Source organism: Mytilus galloprovincialis, chromosome 11 (genome assembly GCF_965363235.1).
Source record: "Mytilus galloprovincialis chromosome 11, xbMytGall1.hap1.1, whole genome shotgun sequence".
In the NCBI taxonomy this organism is placed as follows: Eukaryota; Metazoa; Mollusca; class Bivalvia; order Mytilida; family Mytilidae; genus Mytilus; species Mytilus galloprovincialis.
Window position 1 is genome coordinate 43,280,664 of NC_134848.1, and position 23,782 is coordinate 43,304,445.

At 33.5% G+C, this 23,782-nt stretch overlaps 1 protein-coding gene across 23 annotated transcripts in view; it reads right to left on the reverse strand.

Annotated features, from left to right (window-relative positions):
* LOC143052212 (inositol hexakisphosphate and diphosphoinositol-pentakisphosphate kinase 2-like) overlaps positions 1-23,782 on the reverse strand; it is a 79,739-nt gene that overhangs the window by 9,803 nt on the left and 46,154 nt on the right. For 11 of the 23 annotated variants that reach the window (XM_076225185.1, XM_076225201.1, XM_076225200.1 and 8 more), the window contains 11 exons: positions 22,926-23,033; positions 21,829-21,960; positions 21,405-21,563; positions 20,345-20,437; positions 15,759-15,908; positions 15,057-15,161; positions 14,418-14,526; positions 12,206-12,235; positions 9,712-9,744; positions 6,062-6,139; positions 1,753-1,941 (listed from right to left, as the gene is read on the reverse strand). In XM_076225185.1, coding sequence (XP_076081300.1) covers positions 1,753-1,941; positions 6,062-6,139; positions 9,712-9,744; positions 12,206-12,235; positions 14,418-14,526; positions 15,057-15,161; positions 15,759-15,908; positions 20,345-20,437; positions 21,405-21,563; positions 21,829-21,960; positions 22,926-23,033 — 1,186 coding nt within the window. Of the gene's footprint in view, positions 1-1,752; positions 1,942-6,061; positions 6,140-7,570; positions 7,595-9,711; positions 9,745-12,205; positions 12,236-14,417; positions 14,527-15,056; positions 15,162-15,758; positions 15,909-20,344; positions 20,438-21,404; positions 21,564-21,828; positions 21,961-22,925; positions 23,034-23,782 lie in introns of all 23 variants that reach the window. The other 12 variants (XM_076225194.1, XM_076225204.1, XM_076225184.1 and 9 more) reach the window with 11 other exon arrangements.

Below are 23,782 nucleotides of genomic sequence, written 5' to 3' on the forward strand. Positions count from 1 at the left end.
CAATGTATAATAAAGTTAGTAGACTAGCCAGTGACATAGTAGTTTAACTACTTAAACCACTTAGAAAATCAAATATGGAACAGAACGGCTGATTTAAGGAAAACACCAAAAGACAGGTAATAATATTATAATGCCTCTCTACTTTTAGATTTGTGCATTAAAAAAAACATTCTGAAATCATCAACATGAAGGCAGTATTTAAATTTACAAACTATAATAAAGAATATATGAACTTTATTTCAATTTAAATTTCAAACAACTACTTCATTTGTAATATTAAAAAAAAAATATAAAAAATTTTTTAAAAAATAAAGAAAGAAAGTGCAAGCTATCGTTTCCAATAGTCTTCTTGCAATAAAATATTGACAATATGCAATGCTAAAATGTGATAGAAGCTTGTGATTTTTGAAAGAATTACATAGATGTATTAAAGTTGCAGAACTTAAAAAAGCCTTCTGCTACCTCTTGTGTGGCATAAATAAAATTACTATTTAAATATATATAATTTGAAAGTGAAATACTCCAGCAATAATTGAGGGGCCTGATGGGGGGTCTCATCACAATTCACGAGTTGATTTTTTTGTCAATCACGATACACAGAAAATAAATTTCCATGATTACGGATCACGAAATTATAAAAAAAAAATCTGTAGAAAAACAGATCACGATAGCGAAAATGAGCCGATAGCGAAGAACAAAAATAACCCATCAGGCCCCTCATAATTATTTATAGCTGTTCTATTTAAAGTAGTGTCAGCTTGTCAAATCCACCTATTCATTGAAGTGATCTTAGAATGGGCAAGACTGCTAGACTGTCCCCTTTATCCCACCTATAAACTGGGAATTTTATTTACTTTTCAGTCATCTTTAGTGGAGTATATCTGATAAATTAAAGAAAAGGTTTATAGATTTTTAATTACAAATTTTTAGAAAACCTTTAGTTACATTAAAGGACATGACAGGTCTGACCCCTGTAACAAGATTGAATCCACAAAATCCACCTGAACTGTGGTGTAAGTACAGTGGATTCATTTTCTTGGGTTCCAATAAAATGTATTAACATGGATATTCAATATCATTGTTTTGCCTAAGTATTTCCAGGCCTTGCGGTCATAAAACTTTCAAGTCTGTTTTTTGTACTCGTACTCGAAAATCAACCAATCAAAATGCTGGATTTCATGTTTCGAAAATGAATTTGTGCTCTGAGCACTGAGCAAAGTTTTATGACTTCAACCCCAGAAGTGTATTAATATTTGTACTTTGTTGAACTTGTAAATTTTTTTTATTTACCTATACTTGTGAGATCAACCAAAATTTGATATCCAATCATATAAGAAAAAATCCACAGTATCAGTGGCGGATCCAGGGATTGGAACCCCCATTTTTTGGACGATCAATGCATTTGAATGGGGACATGTAGTTGGAACCCCCCCCCCCCCCCCCCTTGTCCTGGGTTAGGAACCCCCCCTTTTTAAAATGGCTGGATCCGCCCCTGAGTATACAACTCTTTGTACACTTTTATTAATCTTTTTATATTTGTAAGCAGTAAAACAAATCTATGAAAGCCTAAGCCAATCACAGTTTAGAAGATTGTTTGTTTAATGAATCAAAATATCGCAATTAAGTTTATAATCAAAAACTTTTTTAATATTTGAAATCTTGAAGCTCCATAACATACTAGAACAACTTCCTTCACCCAACTACACTGAATACCTAAACATAGCAGATACTTTTTTATAAAATATATCTCACCTTTAAATGCTTCTGGGTTGAGATAAAATAGACTAGAAAATGAATGACGGTGTTTGTCTGTGGCGATCGGTAGATGCACAGTGAGGTATTGTCTCTCTACAAAGTAATCTGTAATAGAAAATGATTGACGGAGTTTATCCAAGGCTGTTGGTAGATGCATAGTGTGGTATTGTCTATCCACAAAATAATCTGCAAGTAAAATAATTGATGATGTAGTAAAATTAACCAGAATGTTTTTAAACCATTACATCATAAATCAAGTATTTTCAGCTTTAAACTAGAGGTATAAAAGTTGACAGAAGGAAAAACAAGCACACTTAGTAAATCCTGTTATACTTGCACATAATAGTTGCACTCATTTTTGAAGGTATTGTGACCAACAGACCTTTATAAAATCTATGATAAATGAAACTAGAGGCTCTAAAGAGCCTGTGTTGTTCACCTTGGTCTATGTCCATATTAAACATAACCAAAATCTACGTTTCCCCCTATGTTTTATTTTTAGCCATGGTGGCCATCTTAGTTGGTTAGCTGGGTCATCGCAAACATTTTTAAAACTAGATACCCTAATAAAGATTGTGGCTAAGTTTGGTTAAATTTGGCCCAGTAGTTTCAGAGGAGAAGATTTTTGTAAAAGAGTACAAAAATTTACGTAAAATTGGTAAAAATGACTATAAAGGGCAATAACTCCTTAAAGGAGTCAACTGACCATTTTGGTTATATATATGTTCCAGACCATATGAGTATTTGGACCGTACGCGTACGGTCCGGACCGTATACGTATACTCGTACGGTCCGACCATACGCGTACGGTCGGACCGTATGAGTATACGCGTATGGTCCAGTACTAGCTGACCATATGTAACATGTTATTGGATCATATGGGTTAAATTTAAATACATATTTATCACAATTTTTTATTTTTATTTTTACAAATTGTTATCATTACAATTAGATAAATAATATGGACAAACAAACAATTGAAATTAAATATTTGTTTAATTGTATATCTGAATCCTATTTTGGTACTCTCGCCCAAGGTGACACTTGCTACCACAAGTAACGTAATATATTAATTAAAATTTCACATTTACATGTTTGCAGTTCATGCATGTTCCTTTCCATTTGCATTTTGTTGAAAAGTTGCTAAATATTGTAAAACAATTGTCCTCCCACATTGTGTTTACTTCAAATAACTTCAATTTCAGTGATCATCATTCAGTTAATGTATTACTGGTCGACATATGCATACTAAATACAAGAGATAAACAGATTTAATTAGTGTAAATTCTTTAAATAGTTAAAATATAAAGTTCTTATTTCAATTGCAATTGAACCTTTTTATATTAATTTGAGAGTTAAGTTATGTTGATCCTTTATATATGCATTTGTATCTAAATAAACTTGACCAACTTCTTAATATAAGTCAGACCGTACGCGTACGGTCCGACCGTATGAGTATTTTGAAAAAGTACGCATACGGTCCAGACCGTACGCGTACGGTCCAAATACTCATACGGTCTGGAACATATATATATATATATATATATATATATGTTGACATATTTGTAGATCTTACTTTGCTTAACATTATTGCTGTTTTAAGTTTATCTCTATCTATAATAATATTCAAGATAAGGCCAACTGAAATTAATAAGTATATTTTCATCCAAATTTTTGAAAAAAAATGGGGCGGGTGGGAGGATTTTATTTTTTAATTTTTATTTGAGCTGCGTCGGATAGAAATCGACCTTATGCAAATTAGTATCAATACATCTATTTACCCCATTTGGGTTGACAAAAATCTCATTGGGAAGTATATAATTGTTTGAAAACTGATTTGTTATAACTAGTTTAAGAACACTTAAAAATTGACCAATATTTACCTTTTAATTTCGTATTTTAATGTACCAAAATCATTCAAAGTCATATAGCTGAATATGTAAACGTACATTTGCATAAGGTCGATTTCTATTCGACGCAGCTCATTTCTTATGCAACCCTCTTGTTACGTGTTATTCAAATATTCAAGTGTAATAATAAGCTTATATTATGTATATACATATATAAGGAATCGTACATAATATTTCAAATCTTAACATGAATAAAAATCTCTAATTGGCAACCACTGTTCTACATGTAATTGCTGCTTTAGAGTGTCTTTTTAAGCGACCATTTTTTGTCTCCATAAAATGAAACAAATATGCAACTAAAGAATTACGAGTTCAGAATAAAATGAAACCGTTTTGAAAACGAACGGGTTGGTGCTTTTATGATTCTTCTTATAGATGCAAATATAATTAGTATGTAAAACATAAACTTAACCAAAAAGGAGAAGATGTTTAATGGCTCTATTGAGGGTATTGGGACACAAGATGTTTGTGCTGTTTGTCAACAAAAAAGCCATGGCTAAATCTAAGTGTATGTTTGCCGACTTTTTGAACTCAATTATACTGTTATAAATCTAACAAGTTCGTGCTTGCGTCATTTTAATTATACAGTTATGGTTTTGTACGAATGTGCTCCACGATTCGTGCTCTTTGGGTATAATTCACAGTCCAAAATTCCTGTCACAAATTCATTTTATCAATAAAAAAATCAACGGTTTTCTAAATCACAGAAATTTGTGTCATGCCCCGATTTGCCATCTTGGACACAGCGTATTACTTGTAACCCAACTATTTCATGCTCTTCTTGAAATTAATTTCTATTCTCAGTAGACGATTTTGTCATCATAGAGTTGCAGAATCTTTTCTGATTACTCGAAGTAATACGTAAACCGAAATTTGAAACTGGAAGTTTGGAAGGAAACAAAATTTTTGACGGTTACCAGAAACGGAGATGAAAAAAGCAAGATTGGTAAAATTTCAAAATAAAAAAATCGGGGCGGGACGATTTCAGAAGGGCGGGCGGGGATGAAAATCTATCAATTAATTTTAATTGGCCTAATAACCAAAAACAGCACAATGTCCTTAAAGTTACCAATTCAGGGGCAGCAACCCAACAACCAGTTGTCTGATTCATCTTAAAATTTCAGGGCAGATAGATCTTGAATTGACAAACAATTCTACCCCTGTCAGATTTGCTCTAAATGCTTTGGTTAAAGAGTTATAAGCCAAAATCTACATTTTACCCCCAATGTTCTATTTTTAGCCATGAATGCCAACTTGGTTGGTTGACCGGGTCATTGGTCACATTTTTTAAACTAGGTAACCCCAATGATGATTGTGGCCAAGTTGGTTAAATTTGGCCCAGTAGTTTCAGAGGAGAAGATTTTTGTAAAAGTTAACGACGACCGACGACGACGACGGATGGCGGACGACAACAGACGCCAAGTGATGAGAAAAGTTCACATGGCCCTTTGGGACAGGTGAAAGTGACAGGTGAGCTAATAATAACAATTGTGTAGGAGAATGATATGCAGATATATTGACGCTGAAATAAACTAAATGTGTCAAAACGCCAGAAATGGCCCCGAAGCGAAAAAAAAAAAAAAACAAGTCTGGACATAGACATGAAAAAAAGTCTATATAACTGTTATTGCCATGAAATTTTCAGGCTAAAGCCTGTAATACCAGCTGAAATCAGCAGATCAGAACGAAACATAAACTTGAACTGTAACTCATCATACATCATAGAGAACTCACATACCATAAATCAGCTCAATATCTGAAGCAGTTTTGAAAAAAACTCTGTGTAATGGTTTGTTGGGGAAGGACAGAATGACGGAATAATGGACAAGGGTAAAACTATATGGCCCCAACCACTTAGAGGGCGGGGCCATAAAAAGCAGTATATCATGTGAGGATTACAAAGGTTACAATTGTTATATTACTATATTATCATTGTCAATATTCATCCTTTTCCATATCCGCCTGGGTATCATACTATGATCAATATATCAACATGAGATGTTATATTAGTCCAGGGATGATAACCAGGCCAGTATGGATTGGACACACATGTATAAATCTTTTTATCATATACTATCATATTAATGCAAAGTATATGATAAACAAGAATGTGTCCCCAGTACAGGGAATTGCCCCATCCACACTATCATTTTCTTTGTTCAGTGGACAATGAAAATGGGGTAAAAACTCTAATTTGGCATTAAAATTAGAAAGATCATATCATAGGAAACATGTGTATTAAGTTTCAAGTTGATTAGACTTCAAGTTCAACTTCATCAAAAACTACATTGACCAAAAACTTTAACCTGAAGTGGGACAGACGAACGAACGCACAGACCAGAAAAAATAATGCCCATAAAAACGGGGCATAAATAATATTAATATAATATCAATACCTGTCCTAGGATCTTTGGGATTCTTATCTTCCAAACTACGACTTCTTTTTTCTTCTAGACTCTGGGATTTTATGGATTCTAAAAAATAAAAAGAAAAAACTCATATTTTCAGTAATACATATAATTCCTCTGTTAAAATACTTAAAAATTCAAAAATACATATCAGAAACAATTTGCATTCTATAGACCAAAAAATGCTAAAATATTCCTAGAAACAAAACTTACTGGATAAATATATTATATATATCTGATGTTACTTTTTGAATTATCATAATGATCTTGTTATATGACAAATGATATCATACATGTTGGTAATATAATCAAACATAGATCTTAAATTTTAAATTTTAAATGAAATTTCATAAGAATGCTGCAGTTCACCCTAGTTCAAGATATATATCTAACACATTACATTCCAGACCATGTGATAATAAATAGTTCAGTCAGACAGTTATTTATAAGCCTTTTGTCCAATAATATTAATGAAATATCCCATAATTTTCTTTCTACAATTCATCCAAACTAATAATAATTTTGTACTTGAGAACATTTGTTAGCAACAAATTCAAGTATTTTAGTACTTTTTCCCACAGCTTAAGCATTATCCTATTCCCTTGATGCAAGCTTGATTATTAATGAAATGTTGTTATATATAGCACTATGCATTTTTTTACCAGATGTCTATTCCACAGCTCTTTATATTCATATTTTTACATTTGAACACAACACACAACCAAGGAGCATTAAATATGTTCAGGTCCACAGTTCTACATACTCTACATTTTTATAAATGAACATAACATGCAACGAAGGAGCAACAATATATTTTCACATTTACAGGTCAAAGTTCTATACACATATGCATACAATAGAAAATTCACCATGCAACGAAGGAGCAACAATATATTTTCACATTTACAGGTCAAAGTTCTATACACATATGCATACAATAGAAATTCACCATGCAACCAAGGAGTAATATATATTCTACCTAGCTTTTACATACATGTAGGAAGATACAGTGGATTCATTTACTTTCATTGTGACCAATTTTTCATGGATTGACAAAAAAAAAATATATTGTCATGGATTTTTAATTTTATGGTTTTACCCAAGTTTGAATACAAACCTATGGAATATTTAATTCATTGAAAATTTGGTATGCATGGTTTGCTTAAGGTGGTACCCAACACTTTGACTAAAATTAATTTGGCTTGTTTAATTTTCTTAAAATTTTGACAAAGTATTTACTTTGACCCTTTGGCAAAAACATAAAAATTTGAACCAACCGTTTTATCAGAAAAATTACACAGGTTATATAGCAGTTTGACAAACACTTATTTTGATCACTGAGAAGCTTAATATTCCCTTAACAACACAACGTAATTAAAACGTTTTGCTGACTTTACAGAGTTATCTCCCTGTAGTGTTCGGTACCACCTTAAACCCACAAAATCCATTGGTATCCTACGAATGATAATGAATCCACATAACGCAATAAGAACATACCAAAATATTCAGTAATTTCTGGGGCTGGTAATAAGGAATGATATAAAACGAATCAGAATAATCTCTCAGCTAACATAAGGCCAAATAAAAATATATGTGTGGTTCCAGTTACATACTTTTGAAAAATAGGGTCGTTAAGTCGGTAAATTTTATCTATTTTTTTCTAAATTTTATTTAGGATTGTCAAAATCCGGAAAAAAATCGTGTGTTTACCGAAATTGTGTCCAGTATTACACACGTCAATACCGGAAGTCGGCCATTTAAAAAGTGTTTGGTTGCAAAATAAAGACAGTCATTTACGTTTTTCATTAATTTTGTTGCATTTTGACAACAAATTGTTATGAATTCTTGCACTTTACCAATAACAGATACTTGAAATTCAAATGACAAAAATCTACGAATTTTATATTATTTTAATTCACAATCCTCAAAATTAGATCGTTTGAAATTTAGAAATAAAAAAAAGTTCTAGGGTCGGGAGGTTTAAACTAGGGTCGGTCGGGAACCACACATATATTTTTATTTGGCCTAATATACACATAGTTTACATTCAATTGAAGTTTATATTACCACAGCTCAAAGAAGAGTGCACAGGCTAAAATGTCTTATAAAAATTAGAAGTTTAGAAAATTGACTATGGGATAACTCTAGATCTCCACCATAGATCAAACCATGTAAAAGTTAACAACTTTAGGTCACTGTACAGCCTTCAATAATGAGTTACACCCATACCCCATAGTAAGCTATAAAAGTTCCCAAATGCCTGAATGATTGAGTTGTTATTGAACTTTTTGAAGATAAGTGTTTAATACAATTATCATATAAACTTAACATTATCCATGTAAATGAGGTGAAGGTCAGATGAAGACAGCCAGACAGACATGTACACTATAAAATCATACCAAACACCAAATATATAAAGCACATTTTGTATGATGAATGTCATGAGTGAAACTTTGTTTGTGTACTTTTAACTATAATAATAGGAGCAAAGTGATTCATGTCAATAAGAAGCCTTTGTACAGCCATGTAAAAAAATTATTTAAAGAGACATTTTAAAATATGCAACAAATATTAATAAACTAAGTTGAAAAAAATTATATAACAGGCATTAAAGAAGCAACAATATTACAGCTGTTATACTTGAGTGTGTGCAATGCATTTAAGATTGCCTTTTTATTGGTCCCCAGGTTATCTATATGTCAGTGATAATGGATTGGTGATTAATGTATAGGGGCTAATATAAACTGAATGATAACAAGTTTTAAAATCTTATAATAATAAGGATATGAACCCTTCTTTAAAGAAAGACTAATTAGCTGAAAAGTTTTTCAATTGTGATTGTTTACCAGGCCTCACGGTCATAAAACTTTCGAGCATGATTTTTGTACTCCAACTCGAAAATCAACCAATCAAATTGCTGGATTTCATGTTTCGAGCATGATTTTTGTGCTCCGAGCACTGAGCAAAGTTTTATGCCTTGTTTGAAAGAAGACAACTCCAAGCCAACCAGTCTGTACTGAAACTCCTAAATGCTTAAATTATGGCAAATACCAATTTGTGGTTGACCTTGTTGAGGAGCACATTCAAGGAATCCTGCACTCACAGAGAGCATGCTATCATTAGACCACCAGTGTCAACTTTCAATATTAGCCAATCAAACAGTTAACAAAAGGTTCAGTAAAAATTGGGTCTGAGCATTTTTGAAAATATTATTACAATACATGTTCAAGCAAACTTAAATAACATGCATTGTTGACACACTCAGGCTGAACCTAAAAGTGGAAAGACATTTTGTTGTATTTGTGCTGTAAATTCATGCAGGTCAGAATTATATGACAAGAACAAATTTAGACTACTGTGGATTCATAATTATTCATTGGATACCAATTTTCGTGAATTCCAAGTATAAGGGAAACAATGAATTTAATGCTAAAAAAATCATGTATCATCAGTGGACATTAAAATACTCGAAAAATCACTCATCATCAAAAAGAATGTTGGCTTCCTTAGGCTAAACTACAAAATTGAATATCCATGAACAGCAAATTCACCTCATTCCACAATAATTGATACCAATGAAATAATTAATGAATCCACAGTACTTTTTGGAAGGTTTAAACATGATATAATGTACATACTAGGAAAATTAACATCTTCAAGATATACACTGCCTATAACGAAATAATGAAATAAAAGTTTAAAATAAAATATAACACAGTCACATACGCCATGTAGCTTTCATGCAGTTTGTACATACAGGAATATTTGGAATAGAGAAATTGGAGTTTGCCAGATCTTTGATAATCTCAATCTCTAATAAGGACAAGTTTAAGTTTAGCTTACAGCGGATTCCATTGAGTGTGTAGCAAAAGTTAATATATTTGGTTAGCTTGCTTGTTAGCTGAACCGTGAAGTCATTGTAAGGTAAGGTAAACAACCCTACTTTAAGAATAGACTCATCTGACAGAAAATCAATCGATCCATCTGTTGGACTATGCTACTTCGAAAGGAGGGTAGTATACCTTACCTTATAACGACTTCACGGTTCAGCTAACAAGCAAGCTAACCAACGATATTACCTTTCGCTACACACTCAGTGGAATCTTCTGTAAATACAGCTTGCACTCCCAACTGTGTCAGAAAATATCAAAAGGTCTCATTGGTTTTTAAATGGATCTTTTTTAAAAGCCTTAATGATAATGGATGGCTGCTTAACATCCAGCAGCAAATTAGTTTGCATACTCAGGATGTGAACAAGTTAATGTAATATGAATATCAACTCTGCTTTGTACTAGACCGACACACTCAGCAGGATTTTATATGTGCTAGTTCACAAAAAGACATGTCAATGATCTTTTTTTAGATTTTCTGAAACAAAAACTTCAGGAAAGCCTTAATGCTATTTTTTTTGTCTTTTTCATAATAGAACATTATAGGCTCCAACATCAACACAGTATGGAATTTTGTCAAAAGACAATGCTTATGTTTGATTTTTTCAAGAAAAAAATCTTCAGGAAAAGCTTGACCACAACCTACAAACCAATAAAATCTGTATCCAAAAAAATGCAAAGGTTTATATTGAATACCTAGACACAAATATTTTCTGAATCAGGGAGTTGTGGCCAACACTAAACAAGACCAACCAAAGTTAGAGATTAATTGATTGCAAATTGTAGAAAAATTGATTATCAGATATCAAAATATGAGTTCTTATTACATGTACTTCTTAATTTACAGTAAGTGTTCAAAATTTTTTGTTTCATATTCCATAATCTGTTTCGCATTCAATAATTTAAGAGAGGCAAACCAATAAATTGTACTGAGACCAGAAAATTTTAAAAACATAATCTCTAAAGTTCTAAAAACTTAAAACTGAAATGCATATCAATCAATAATATGAGATATATTTTCTCAAATCCACATTGACAAGAATATTTACCATGCCTGTCATAAACATAGTCAAAATACTAATTCTAAAACAAGACTATTATATAGAACAGTTTACCATCTCTCTGCACCCAATATTTACCACAAAATAAGGAGATAATACATTTAGGACTGTTCCATATAAAGCAAACAAAATCTTTTCAATGGACTTGTTTCAAATAAAACAAACAAAAGTGTGTCTAGACTTTTTCTAAGGGCATTGAAAATAATCTTTTGGAGATGTGCTTTTGCAGTGAAGGATTAGTGAGGGAAAAAATGTCATTTAGTTTTGAAACTGCTATCTTTGATTATACAGGAATAGAAATGGTGCTTTTCAAATAGCTTTTAAATTGGTGGTAATATTAACAGTTAACATATACTTTTCTGATAGTAATAACAAATGAGCTGTGACTGATAGAAATCTAGCTTATGCAAACGAATATTAATACATTTCGTACATCTGTTACCCTTTTTCAGTTGAAAAAAAACTCTACAGAAAAACTTGTAACTGTTAGAAAATTGAGCTGTTATAAGAACCCTACAAATGAGACCAAAACTCATCTTTTATTTCATATTAAATGTTTCAAAATCAACTAAATAGATATAGGAAGATGTGGTATGAGTGCCAATGAGACAACTCTCCATCCAAGTAACAATTTATAAAAGTAAAGCATTATAGGTTGAGGTACGGCCTTCAACACAGAGCCTTTGCTCACACTGAACAACAAGATATAAAGGACCCCAAAATTACTAGTGTAAAATTATTCAAACGGGAAAACCAACGGTCTAATCTATAAAAAAAAAAAGAAAAGGAGAAACGTGAAACACATATAAAAAACATTAACAAAAAGTTTAGATCTTATACTTGTGCAAATGTACACCCAATTGCACTTAAGGCAGATTTCTATTCGCATTACTCAAATACATTTGTAAAATTAGATGATTTCCCTAGTCAAAATTTGTCTCTTGTACATATTTTAATAAAATAATACTCATCAGACCAGATATATATGACTTACTACATAAACTGTTAAAACAATGAATATATTCAGAAAAGAATGACCCTTGCCTAAACATTTCATTAGAACTCAATTAAGACTAAAAACTACTAAATATATATATGTTGGTACCAAATAAATAAAAGTACAACAAAATAAATACATGAATGAAACTACAGTACAATAAAGCGTGCCTCATGTGGCTTACCTAAAGTGTGAGTCGTCTCTTTACCTTTGTCTTCAAAAAGTTAAAATAGTATGTGATGATTCCGCAGTGAATAATAAGGTATGATACATGTATGGACTATTTCAGGAAAAAAATAATGGAAAAGGGGGGAGGGGGGGGGGGGGGGGTTAAATTGTGTTGGGTAAATTACCTTTGTTTTAAAATATAATGTGATTCTGCAGTGTATGATAAAGCATGATACATGTATGGACTATTCAGCGAAAAAATATAGGGCATTGTAGGTGGCTAATTTACCTTAATCTTAAAAAGTTATAATACAATGTGATTTTGCATTGAATAATAAAACATGAAACATGTACAGGCTATTTCAGGGGGGGAAAATAGTGGGGCTAAATTACCTTTGTCTAAAAAGTTAAAATACAATGTGATTCGGTAGTAAATATTAAAGCATACTAAATGTAAGGGCTATTCCAGGGAAAAATTAGGGGGCGGGGAGTAACAGAATTGCATATGATTCCAGTCCTATCACCACCCTCCTCCTTCCCCCTTCTCCTCCTTACCCATAGATCTTATTTTCATTTATATCAGCAGAACTATTTTGGATTCAACTACTATTACCCACAGCAAGTAAAATTCATTTTCAGACCTAATCTCCGATACACTTTTTCCTGGAATAGCCCTTAATAGTAAAATTAAAATAAAATTTGGAGATGGCAGTGTAAAATGAGATAGTCTGGATATAAATGAAGGTCAGGATTGTATGTATATTATGATTTAATGTGCAACATTTGTTCTTGACGTTATACAACAGTCACTTTTCTTTTGTGGCATCATACATTATCTATTGTGACATCAAAATTTTTACAGGAACATTAGAGTGGGGGGCAGATATTCGCCAGGGACACAATTTCGTCGTTTTATGATTTTGAGGTGTCAACACTTCAAAGGATGGCTAAAATGGAAGAAATATGCTGATAAACTATCATTTTGTAACAAATATGATTATTTTTTAAACTTAAACAAAATTGTGGCACTTACTGCAAAGGACCAAAAAACAGACAACGATTTTCGGTCAATTTCCTGAATGAAAAACATGATTATCCAAGAAGATTTTCGTAGTAATTTTTTTACTGATTGGCCTAAATTTCTGTTTTTTGAAATATCTGCTGTTCATCTATAATGTAATTTATTTGATAAATATTATATAAAGCTGCAGTTATTTGGTTTTAAATAGATGTGTAAAAACGGCGAATATGTGTCCCCCATTGACAAAACACCAGGAAATTTCAAACACCCTTAAATCTAACTTTACAGATGATTATTTTCAAACAAACATGTTTTCAAGCTTAGGAATGTTTTGCATTTGAAGTTATCTTCATATAGAAATATCAGTATACTTTAAAAACATATAGACCTGAACATAAACTGCAGAAAACATGGAAAGATATGGCGAAAATGAGCGCCCCACTCTAGAGATATCCAGTTATGGTAGGTAAATAGCGATAAGATGTATGAAGTATATGTGGCAGTTCATTAAATTCCATGAAAAATATTGAATAAAACTTGAGGGTTAAAGGTTATATACAAAGCTGCTAATGGATAAATCTACAGTGGTTCAAGTTAGTCCAATCAGCTAAATCTGTTTTAGCTACAAGCACAAAACTGGATTTTCAAGAAAATATTTCTGTAAGTCCACCAATTACATTCTCACTTGTATTCCAGCTAGTAGCTAAATGTGCAGACTACTGTTGATAATTATATTAATGACTGGAAGCTACAAATGTACCCATTAGTGCTAGTAAGTCTTGTCACATTATATATAATCAAGTGAGTTCGAAAAACATTAAATTGCTCTTATGTTTGATGGACCAAATTTTATTTATTACTTTTGTTAACAACCCACTTCATGATTACTGTAAATTTAGAAATTATTGCGATGTTTTTATTATTGCGAAAAATGCGACAGGGTTATAATCGCAATAATCTAAACTTGCATTTTGGAATATTTTATATGAATAAAAAAGGATTTTTCTCAATATCGCAAAGATTTAAATCGCATTTGAGTCTAAAATGACAAAATCGCTATAATAAGTGCACGCAATAATTTCTGAATTTACAGTATTATCTCTTTCAACTTGAACCACTGTTGTAATATTTAATGTTGGTCAAACATTAATTTGGAGATAAAATAAATTATAATTATTTTTTAGTGTTAAGTAAATAAACACCATACCTAGATTAGCTCTAGAGTCAATACCAGCTTGTTCTGACTGTATTGGGATGGGTTGGGAAACACTTTTACTGAGGCTTTCTGTCACACCCTGTTCAAAGTTGTCATTATCCTAAAAAAAAAGAAATGCTTTATATCATAGTTTTGTTCAGAAATTCAAAACTTTTTTTCTTTCAAAGTAATCCATCAATACATTATAATTGATTGATTGTTGGTTGTTTAATGTCCAGTGGCAAATATTTCATGCATGTTCAGGACAAGAACACATAAACAATAAATACACTAGGTTGGACCTGTAATCGACTGTGTGGGATGAAAGTTGGGGAAATATTACACTAGGAAAGCTTTGAACAACAGAATGTATCGGAAAGGAATAAGAAACAAAATTACTGCAAAGGCTGTTTAAAATGCTGTTCTCAAAGTTTCAACTATCCTATACTGAAAACATGTTATACTTCAGAGAGATTCAACCATAAGTTTGTTCTACTTGCATGTAAAATTAAAGTAATTTAACCAGAAACGGATGAGTTTAAAATAGAGAATAGGAAATATCAATGTGTACCAAGATCCCTATGAAGCTTTCCATAAAAATAAATGGATGTACAAAAGAGAATTCATAAAATATTCACTATAACTTCTTACCTTGTCTGGAGAAACACTACTTTTCTTTGAATCAGACCCATCTCCCCAGTCCCATTCTGGTATATTAGGGTCTGGAGACTGAGGCTCAATAGAGGTCTGCTTCTTCTGTAATATAATATAGAATATTAACTTACTTAGGCTTCAATTTACAATCAAAGTTTAAGATGTGAAATTAGTGTAAAATCATGTTATATATATTCATTATAAAAAGCTTTTTATCGGCTGATTTGTAGTGTACTTATATTTTATTTTGTTTGTTAGGTTCTCTGCATGTCCATTTCAACGCTTTCATTTTTACTTATTTTTAATGAAAACAATTTTTTAAAATGTGCATTTGGTGCATCAAATCAAATGGTGTATATTTTCAATAAATATTTTTTCTTTTCATCAATATCTAAGGGCTATTCTATTATTAAAATGAATTTAATCAATGGGAGACAACTTTGAAACTATAAATACTGAAAAATAAAGAATATAAATGATCAGAATGAAATATTTCTAATTCTTTAAATTGAACTGTTGAAATTCATTAATGGGAGACAACTCTGGAACTATGAACATACTACATAGTGTCTTAGATTTAAATTATCGGAATCAAACAATTCTTGTTATTCAAACTACAAGGGAGATAACTCTTGAAAATTAATTAATGGGAGACAACTCTGGAACTATAAAAACAAGGAATCATACAAAGTGTCTTACACTCTTTAAATGATCGGAATCAAACATTTCTGATTCTTCAAACTCCTCATTGGTCTCTTGTATTACCATTGGTGCTGAGAAAGATCTACTCTGTGGCTTTGTGATGTTGACAAAGGTGGGATTCAAGGGTTCAGGTGATTTATTGATAGACTGCAATGACAAAATGTAAAAAATAACATCACAAATATACTGAACCTAGAGGAAAATACAAAGAATCGCATATACAAAACAAAAACCACCAAAAAATGAAAGACAATACATACACATTGACGAGATGTATAAGTACTGAGCCACGTCAAACCGATATCACATAGAACCGTAATTTATAATCATGGGTTTAACTGAGAAATACAAACACAGGTTATTGTGTTGATACTTTTTGGTTTGATCAGGTCGTCAAAGTTTGATTCAGGTTTTGCCTTTCAAATTTTCAGGCCTTGAGAATCACTGAAGAGACACTAATTGTTGAAATGCACAGCTGGTGTAGTAAAATTGTACCCTTTGTATTATATACATATTTCTATACATTTTCATCAGAATGTTACATGTGTGAAAAACATATTTTCAATTCAACATACAAAAGGTAAACATATTACACATAAGTATGCAACAAAAAGACTTGACAAAATTTGGAATTGTAATTACTTTGGATTCATTTATTTTTGTGGGCACCAACTTTTGTGAATGAAGGAAAACTTGCATGTTCATGGACATTTAATTTTGTGGTTTAACCAAAGTCTTTATACAAGCCTTTAAAAAATTTGTCATTCGTTGAACATTTAATTTCGTTGTTCGCCTATACCCACGAAATCAACAAATATTGGTATCCAACGAATAAAAATAAATCCACAGTATACCAAAAAAAAAGTAAATAACATTATATTCCAAAAGCTTCTAATTGCATGTTCACAACATATGACTCTTTTCCATATTCACATAAAAGCTAAACTTTTGTTTCAGTCAGCTAAACAGAGAAGTTATCTTGTAGCTCAACCTTTTACTCAGGAGATTGGTTGATTGGTGGAAGTTATCTTGTAGCTCCACCTTTTATTCAGGAGATTGGTTGATTGGTGGAAGTTATCTTGTAGCTCCACCTTTTATTCAGGAGATTGGTTGATTGGTGGAAGTTATCTTGTAGCTCCGCCTTTTATTCAGGAGATTGGTTGATTGGTGGAAGTTATCTTGTAGCTCCGCCTTTTATTCAGGAGATTGATTGATTGATTGGTGTTTAACACCACTTTTAAAACTATTGTGCTATATTTATATTGATGATACTTCTGATGTGAGTGTGTCTGTAGATTTACTATCTTCTCCCCAGTCCCATTCTGGTGTACTCTGTAGATGGTACTTACCTCTGATGTGAGTGTGTCTGTAGATTTACTGTCTTCTCCCCAGTCCCATTCTGGTGTACTCTGTAGATGGTACTTACCTCTGATGTGAGTGTGCCTGTAGATTTACTATCCTCTCCCCAGTCCCATTCTGGTGTACTCTGTAGATGGTACTTACCTCTGATGTGAGTGTGTCTGTAGATTTACTATCTTCTCCCCAGTCCCATTCTGGTGTACTCTGTAGATGGTACTTACCTCTGATGTGAGTGTGTCTGTAGATTTACTGTCTTCTCCCCAGTCCCATTCTGGTGTACTCTGTAGATGGTACTTACCTCTGATGTGAGTGTGTCTGTAGATTTACTGTCTTCTCCTCAGTCCCATTCTGGTGTACTCTGTAGATGGTACTTACCTCTGATGTGAGTGTTTCTGTAGATTTACTATCTTCTCCCCTGTCCCATTCTGGTGTACTCTGTAGATGGTACTTACCTCTGATGTGAGTGTGTCTGTAGATTTACTATCTTCTCCCCAGTCCCATTCTGGTGTACTCTGTAGATGGTACTTACCTCTGATGTGAGTGTGTCTGTAGATTTACTATCTTCTCCCCAGTCCCATTCTGGTGTACTCTGTAGATGGTACTTACCTCTGATGTGAGTGTGTCTGTAGATTTACTATCTTCTCCCCAGTCCCATTCTGGTGTACTCTGTAGATGGTACTTACCTCTGATGTGAGTTTTTCTGTAGATTTACTATTTTCTCCCCAGTCCCATTCTGGTGTACTCTGTAGATGGTACTTACCTCTGATGTGAGTGTGTCTGCAGATTTACTGTCTTCTCCTCAGTCCCATTCTGGTGTACTCTGTAGATGGTACTTACCTCTGATGTGAGTGTTTCTGTAGATTTACTATCTTCTCCCCTGTCCCATTCTGGTGTACTCTGTAGATGGTACTTACCTCTGATGTGAGTGTGTTTGTAGATTTACTATCTTCTCCCCAGTCCCATTCTGGTGTCCTCTGTAGATGGTACTTACCTCTGATGTGAGTGTTTCTGTAGATTTACTATCTTCTCCCCAGTCCCATTCTGGTGTACTCTGTAGATGGTACTTACCTCTGATGTGAGTGTTTCTGTAGATTTACTGTCTTCTCCCCAGTCCCATTCTAGTGTACTTTGTAGATGCTACTTACCTCTGATGTGAGTGTGTCTGTAGATTTACTATCCTCTCCCCAGTCCCATTCTGGTGTACTCTGTAGATGGTACTTACCTCTGATGTGAGTGTTTCTGTAGATTTACTATCTTCTCCCCAGTCCCATTCTGGTGTACTCTGTAGATGGTACTTACCTCTGATGTGAGTGTTTCTGTAGATTTACTATCTTCTCCCCAGTCCCATTCTGGTGTACTCTGTAGATGGTACTTACCTCTGATGTGAGTGTTTCTGTATATTTACTGTCTTCTCCCCAGTCCCATTCTGGTGTACTCTGTAGATGGTACTTACCTCTGATGTGAGTGTGTCTGTAGATTTACTATCTTCTCCCCAGTCCCATTCTGGTGTACTCTGTAGATGGTACTTACCTCTGATGTGAGTGTGTCTGTAGATTTACTGTCTTCTCCCCAGTCCCATTCTGGTGTACTCTGTAGATGGTACTTACCTCTGATGTGAGTGTTTCTGTAGATTTACTATCTTCTCCCCAGTCCCATTCTGGTGTACTCTGTAGATGGTACTTACCTCTGATGTGAGTGTTTCTGTAGATTTACTATCTTCTCCCCTGTCCCATTCTGGTGTACTCTGTAGATGGTACTTACCTCTGATGTGAGTGTTTCTGTAGATTTACTATCTTCTCCCCTGTCCCATTCTGGTGTACTCTGTAGATGGTACTTACCTCTGATGTGAGTGTGTCTGTAGATTTACTATCTTCTCCCCAGTCCCATTCTGGTGTACTCTGTAGATGGTACTTACCTCTGATGTGAGTGTGTCTGTAGATTTACTATCTTCTCCCCAGTCCCATTCTGGTGTACTCTGTAGATGGTACTTACCTCTGATGTGAGTGTTTCTGTAGATTTACTGTCTTCTCCCCAGTCCCATTCTGGTGTACTCTGTAGATGGTACTTACCTCTGATGTGAGTGTGTCTGTAGATTTACTGTCTTCTCCCCAGTCCCATTCTGGTGTACTCTGTAGATGGTACTTACCTCTGATGCGAGTGTTTCTGTAGATTTACTATCTTCTCCCCTGTCCCATTCTGGTGTACTCTGTAGATGGTACTTACCTCTGATGTGAGTGTGTCTGCAGATTTACTGTCTTCTCCCCAGTCCCATTCTGGTGTACTCTGTAGATGGTACTTACCTCTGATGTGAGTGTTTCTGTAGATTTACTATCTTCTCCCCAGTCCCATTCTAGTGTACTCTGTAGATGGTACTTACCTCTGATGTGAGTGTGTCTGCAGATTTACTATCTTCTCCCCAGTCCCATTCTGGTGTACTCTGTAGATGGTACTTACCTCTGATGTGAGTGTGTCTGCAGATTTACTGTCTTCTCCCCAGTCCCATTCTGGTGTACTCTGTAGATGGTACTTACCTCTGATGTGAGTGTGTCTGTAGATTTACTATCTTCTCCCCAGTCCCATTCTGGTGTACTCTGTAGATGGTACTTACCTCTGATGTGAGTGTGTCTGTAGATTTACTATCTTCTCCCCAGTCCCATTCTGGTGTACTCTGTAGATGGTACTTACCTCTGATGTGAGTGTGTCTGTAGATTTACTGTCTTCTCCTCAGTCCCATTCTGGTGTACTCTGTAGATGGTACTTACCTCTGATGTGAGTGTGTCTGTAGATTTACTGTCTTCTCCCCAGTCCCATTCTGGTGTACTCTGTAGATGGTACTTACCTCTGATGTGAGTGTGTCTGTAGATTTACTGTCTTCTCCCCAGTCCCATTCTGGTGTACTCTGTAGATGGTACTTACCTCTGATGTGAGTGTGTCTGTAGATTTACTGTCTTCTCCCCAGTCCCATTCTGGTGTACTCTGTAGATGGTACTTACCTCTGATGTGAGTGTGTCTGTAGATTTACTATCTTCTCCCCAGTCCCATTCTGGTGTACTCTGTAGATGGTACTTACCTCTGATGTGAGTGTGTCTGTAGATTTACTATCTTCTCCCCAGTCCCATTCTGGTGTACTCTGTAGATGGTACTTACCTCTGATGTGAGTGTTTCTGTAGATTTACTATCTTCTCCCCAGTCCCATTCTGGTGTACTCTGTAGATGGTACTTACCTCTGATGTGAGTGTGTCTGTAGATTTACTATCTTCTCCCCAGTCCCATTCTGGTGTACTCTCATCTGGTGAACGGGTACCATATGCATGTTTCTGAAATAAATAGAAATTAAAAAAAACTTTGTCCAATACATAAATAAAGGCATTAGTAGTGTACTGCTGTTTAAAACTAGTCATTATTGGATTCAGCCAAAACGAATCTGGGTAACAAACTAAAACTGAGAGATCATCATCAATGCCCAAGACTAATATTTTGGAAAGTGTGACAACTGAGAGGTTAAACAAGAATGTGTCCTTAGTACACAAATGTCTTATTCCCAAAATCATTTTCGATGATCGGTGGACCGTGAGATTGGAGTCAATACTCTTTTTTGCATTTAAATTTGGCATTAAAATTAGAAAGTTCAAATCATAAGGAACATGAATATATGTGAACTAAGTTTCAAGGATTGGACTTCAATTTAATCAAAAACTACCTTGACCAAAAACTTTAATCAAAACTTTAACCTGAAGGGGAACAGACAGACGAACGAACAGAAGCACAGTTTTTGTTTTTGTAGATATTTTTTATGAAATATCAGGAGAAATCTTTTTCAACTTAAAAATTTCAGAAGCTCTTATAAAGGATAAAGACTATTATATTGTTTTCCAATAATATCCTTGCATTTTACATTCTTAATTGCAAAAGTCTTCATTTTCAAATATGTTGATATTTCAAATTTCAGCGGCTTTATACATTACTACCCTTTTATCCTTTTAAGGTGGTACCTAACACTACAGGGAGATAACTCTGTAAAATCAGCTAAATGTTTTAATTATGTTGTGTTGTAAAGGGAATATTAAGTTTCTCAGTGATCAAAATTGGTGTTTGTCAAACTGCTATATAATCAGTGTAATTTTTCTGATAAAATGGTTGGTTCAAAATTTTTGAAATTTTTATATTTTTGTTAAAGGGTCTAAGTAAATACTCTGTCAAAATTTTATGAAAATTAAACGAGCCAAATCAATTTTAGTGAAAGTGTTGGGTACCACCTTAAAGATATAAATAACTGTAACATACGTTTTTCTTCAGTTTTGATTCCAAAATGTCTGATTCCTCTAACTCCTCTGTTTCCTGGATAACCATTGGTGCAGACACTGGCCTATCGTAATGCTTGTTCTTTACTATCTCAAGTCTTTTCTCATCCAGTGTCATCGGTACTTCATTACTCTTCTTTATCTACAAAGAAAAAAATATATAATGATAATAATTTCTTTATTTAAAGAGCGTAACTCAATAAGAACTAGTCTAATTTTTATTGAAGTCCTCAAATATTATTCAACTTGCATAGAATTTGTAAGAAAATGATTATAGCAATGTTTCTAAATTGGACATAACTAAAATGAAACCTGTCTAAACTAAATCTCTTGAAACAAATAAAATTTCGAACCTACTCAATTCTTAGACAAAACCCCTTTAAATTCACAAATTTATTTTGTCTTACTATTTTTTTGCTGTTATTTGATGCTGTCCTACATCCTGATCCAAATGGGAAAGAGAATGCTTTATCTGTACAGGTGTAAGCTCCAGGACTAAAATGAAGTTCTATGTGAAATCTCTCATCTGAAGAGGGATCCTGAAAAGAAGAAAGAATATCATAGATTAAAAAAGTTTCAATTGGAATTTTTAAAACCAATTGGAAATCAAGTTTCTTCTGCAAAATAAACTTTAACTAAAATTAGACACATAAACAATGCTATAGTTTTTTTTCTTTCCCTAAATGTACAAATAAAATCAGAATGAATATGTAGAAACAAGAAGCACACCTATCAGTATTGCCAACCTGTTAAAAAATCAAAAGTTTGCTTATTGGTCTTTTATATGCATATAAAGATATGAGTGCCAATGAGACAACTGTTCATCATAGTCACAATTTGTAAAAGTTAACCATTATAGGTCAAAGTACAGCCTTCAATATATTATACAGTGAAACCTGATTAAATCGAACCCTGAATAAACCGGAAACCTGTCTAACCCAAACTTGTCCTGAAGACCAATCATATCACATTTTATGCATTGTGAACCTGATGAAACCAAATACCTGCCAAAACCGAACAAAATCTCAAATCTTTTCATGTTCACCTGTCCTTAATCAGGAAACTGATGTACAGTGGTTGTTGTTTGTTGATGTGATTAACAAGTGTTTCTCATTTTCTTTATAGATTAGACCTTTGGTTTTCCATGTTTGAATAGAATTACGCTAAACATTTTTTTAGCCTTTATAGCTTGCTGTTCGGTGTGAGCCAAGTCTCCCTGATGCAGACCGTACTTTGGCCTAAAATGGTTTACTTTTGTAATTGTGACTTGGATGGAGAGTTGTCTCATTGGCACTCATACCACATCTTCTTGTATCTATTAACCTATTGTCTCATTGGCACTCATACCACATCTTCTTGTATCTATTAACCTACCTTTATAGTTTCTTTTAAGATAACAGTGAAAAAATCAACCTTATTTGAATTAAAAATGTGTGCAAGCTGATTTTCACATGAAATCTAAAAATATTAAGAACCCATAAAAGCTCTTTAGAGGAAAACCAACCTTTGTGGGATCTTCAAACATCATTATAACAATCTGTGTCATATAGTTCAGTTCTGATGTAGCACTCAAATAATTCATAGCTTTCTCCCATTGTTCATCATTATTCTCCTACAAAATAAAAATAAACAAGAATGTGTCCAAAGTACACGGATGCCCCACTTGCACTATCCTTTGGTCAAAAGTCTAATTTGGCTTTAAAACTAGAAAGATCATTTCATAAGCAACAAGTGTACTAAGTTTCAAGTTGATTGGACTTCAGCTTCATCAAAAACTACCTTGACCAAAAACTTTAACCTGAAGCGGGACGAACGAACGAACGAAGGAACGAAGGAACGGATGAACGAACGAACGGATGGACGGACGAACAAATGGAGCCACAGACCAGAAAACATGATGCCCCTCTACTATCGTAGGTGGGGCATAAAAATTAATGTCTTTGTCATTTCATCTCTTGTGGAGAATTTTCTCACTAGCAATCTTATAACATCTTCTTATTCTTATATGTCAAAGCCACAACATGATATAAATAGCAATTATGAAACAAATGTTCAGGTATAGTTAAACCCCCAAAATTAATTAAGTGATTGGATCTGTGCATGTTTTTGGTAAGCTGTGTTTTTTCCAGTTCAACAAAGTGTGACATAGAAGCAACAACCATTCTGTTTCTCTTATAAACGTTATATGCTTCTATTTATTTTTTTAATTGCTTAACAGATATACAAGAACCATGTAATTCATTTGTTTGTTGCTGTCGGCCTTATTTGCCTAGGTTTTTTTTTATTAGCATAATCAGTTTTCACTTTTAAATTGTGAAACATATTCATGCCAGGGACATTTATAGCTTTTTCACTTTTAAA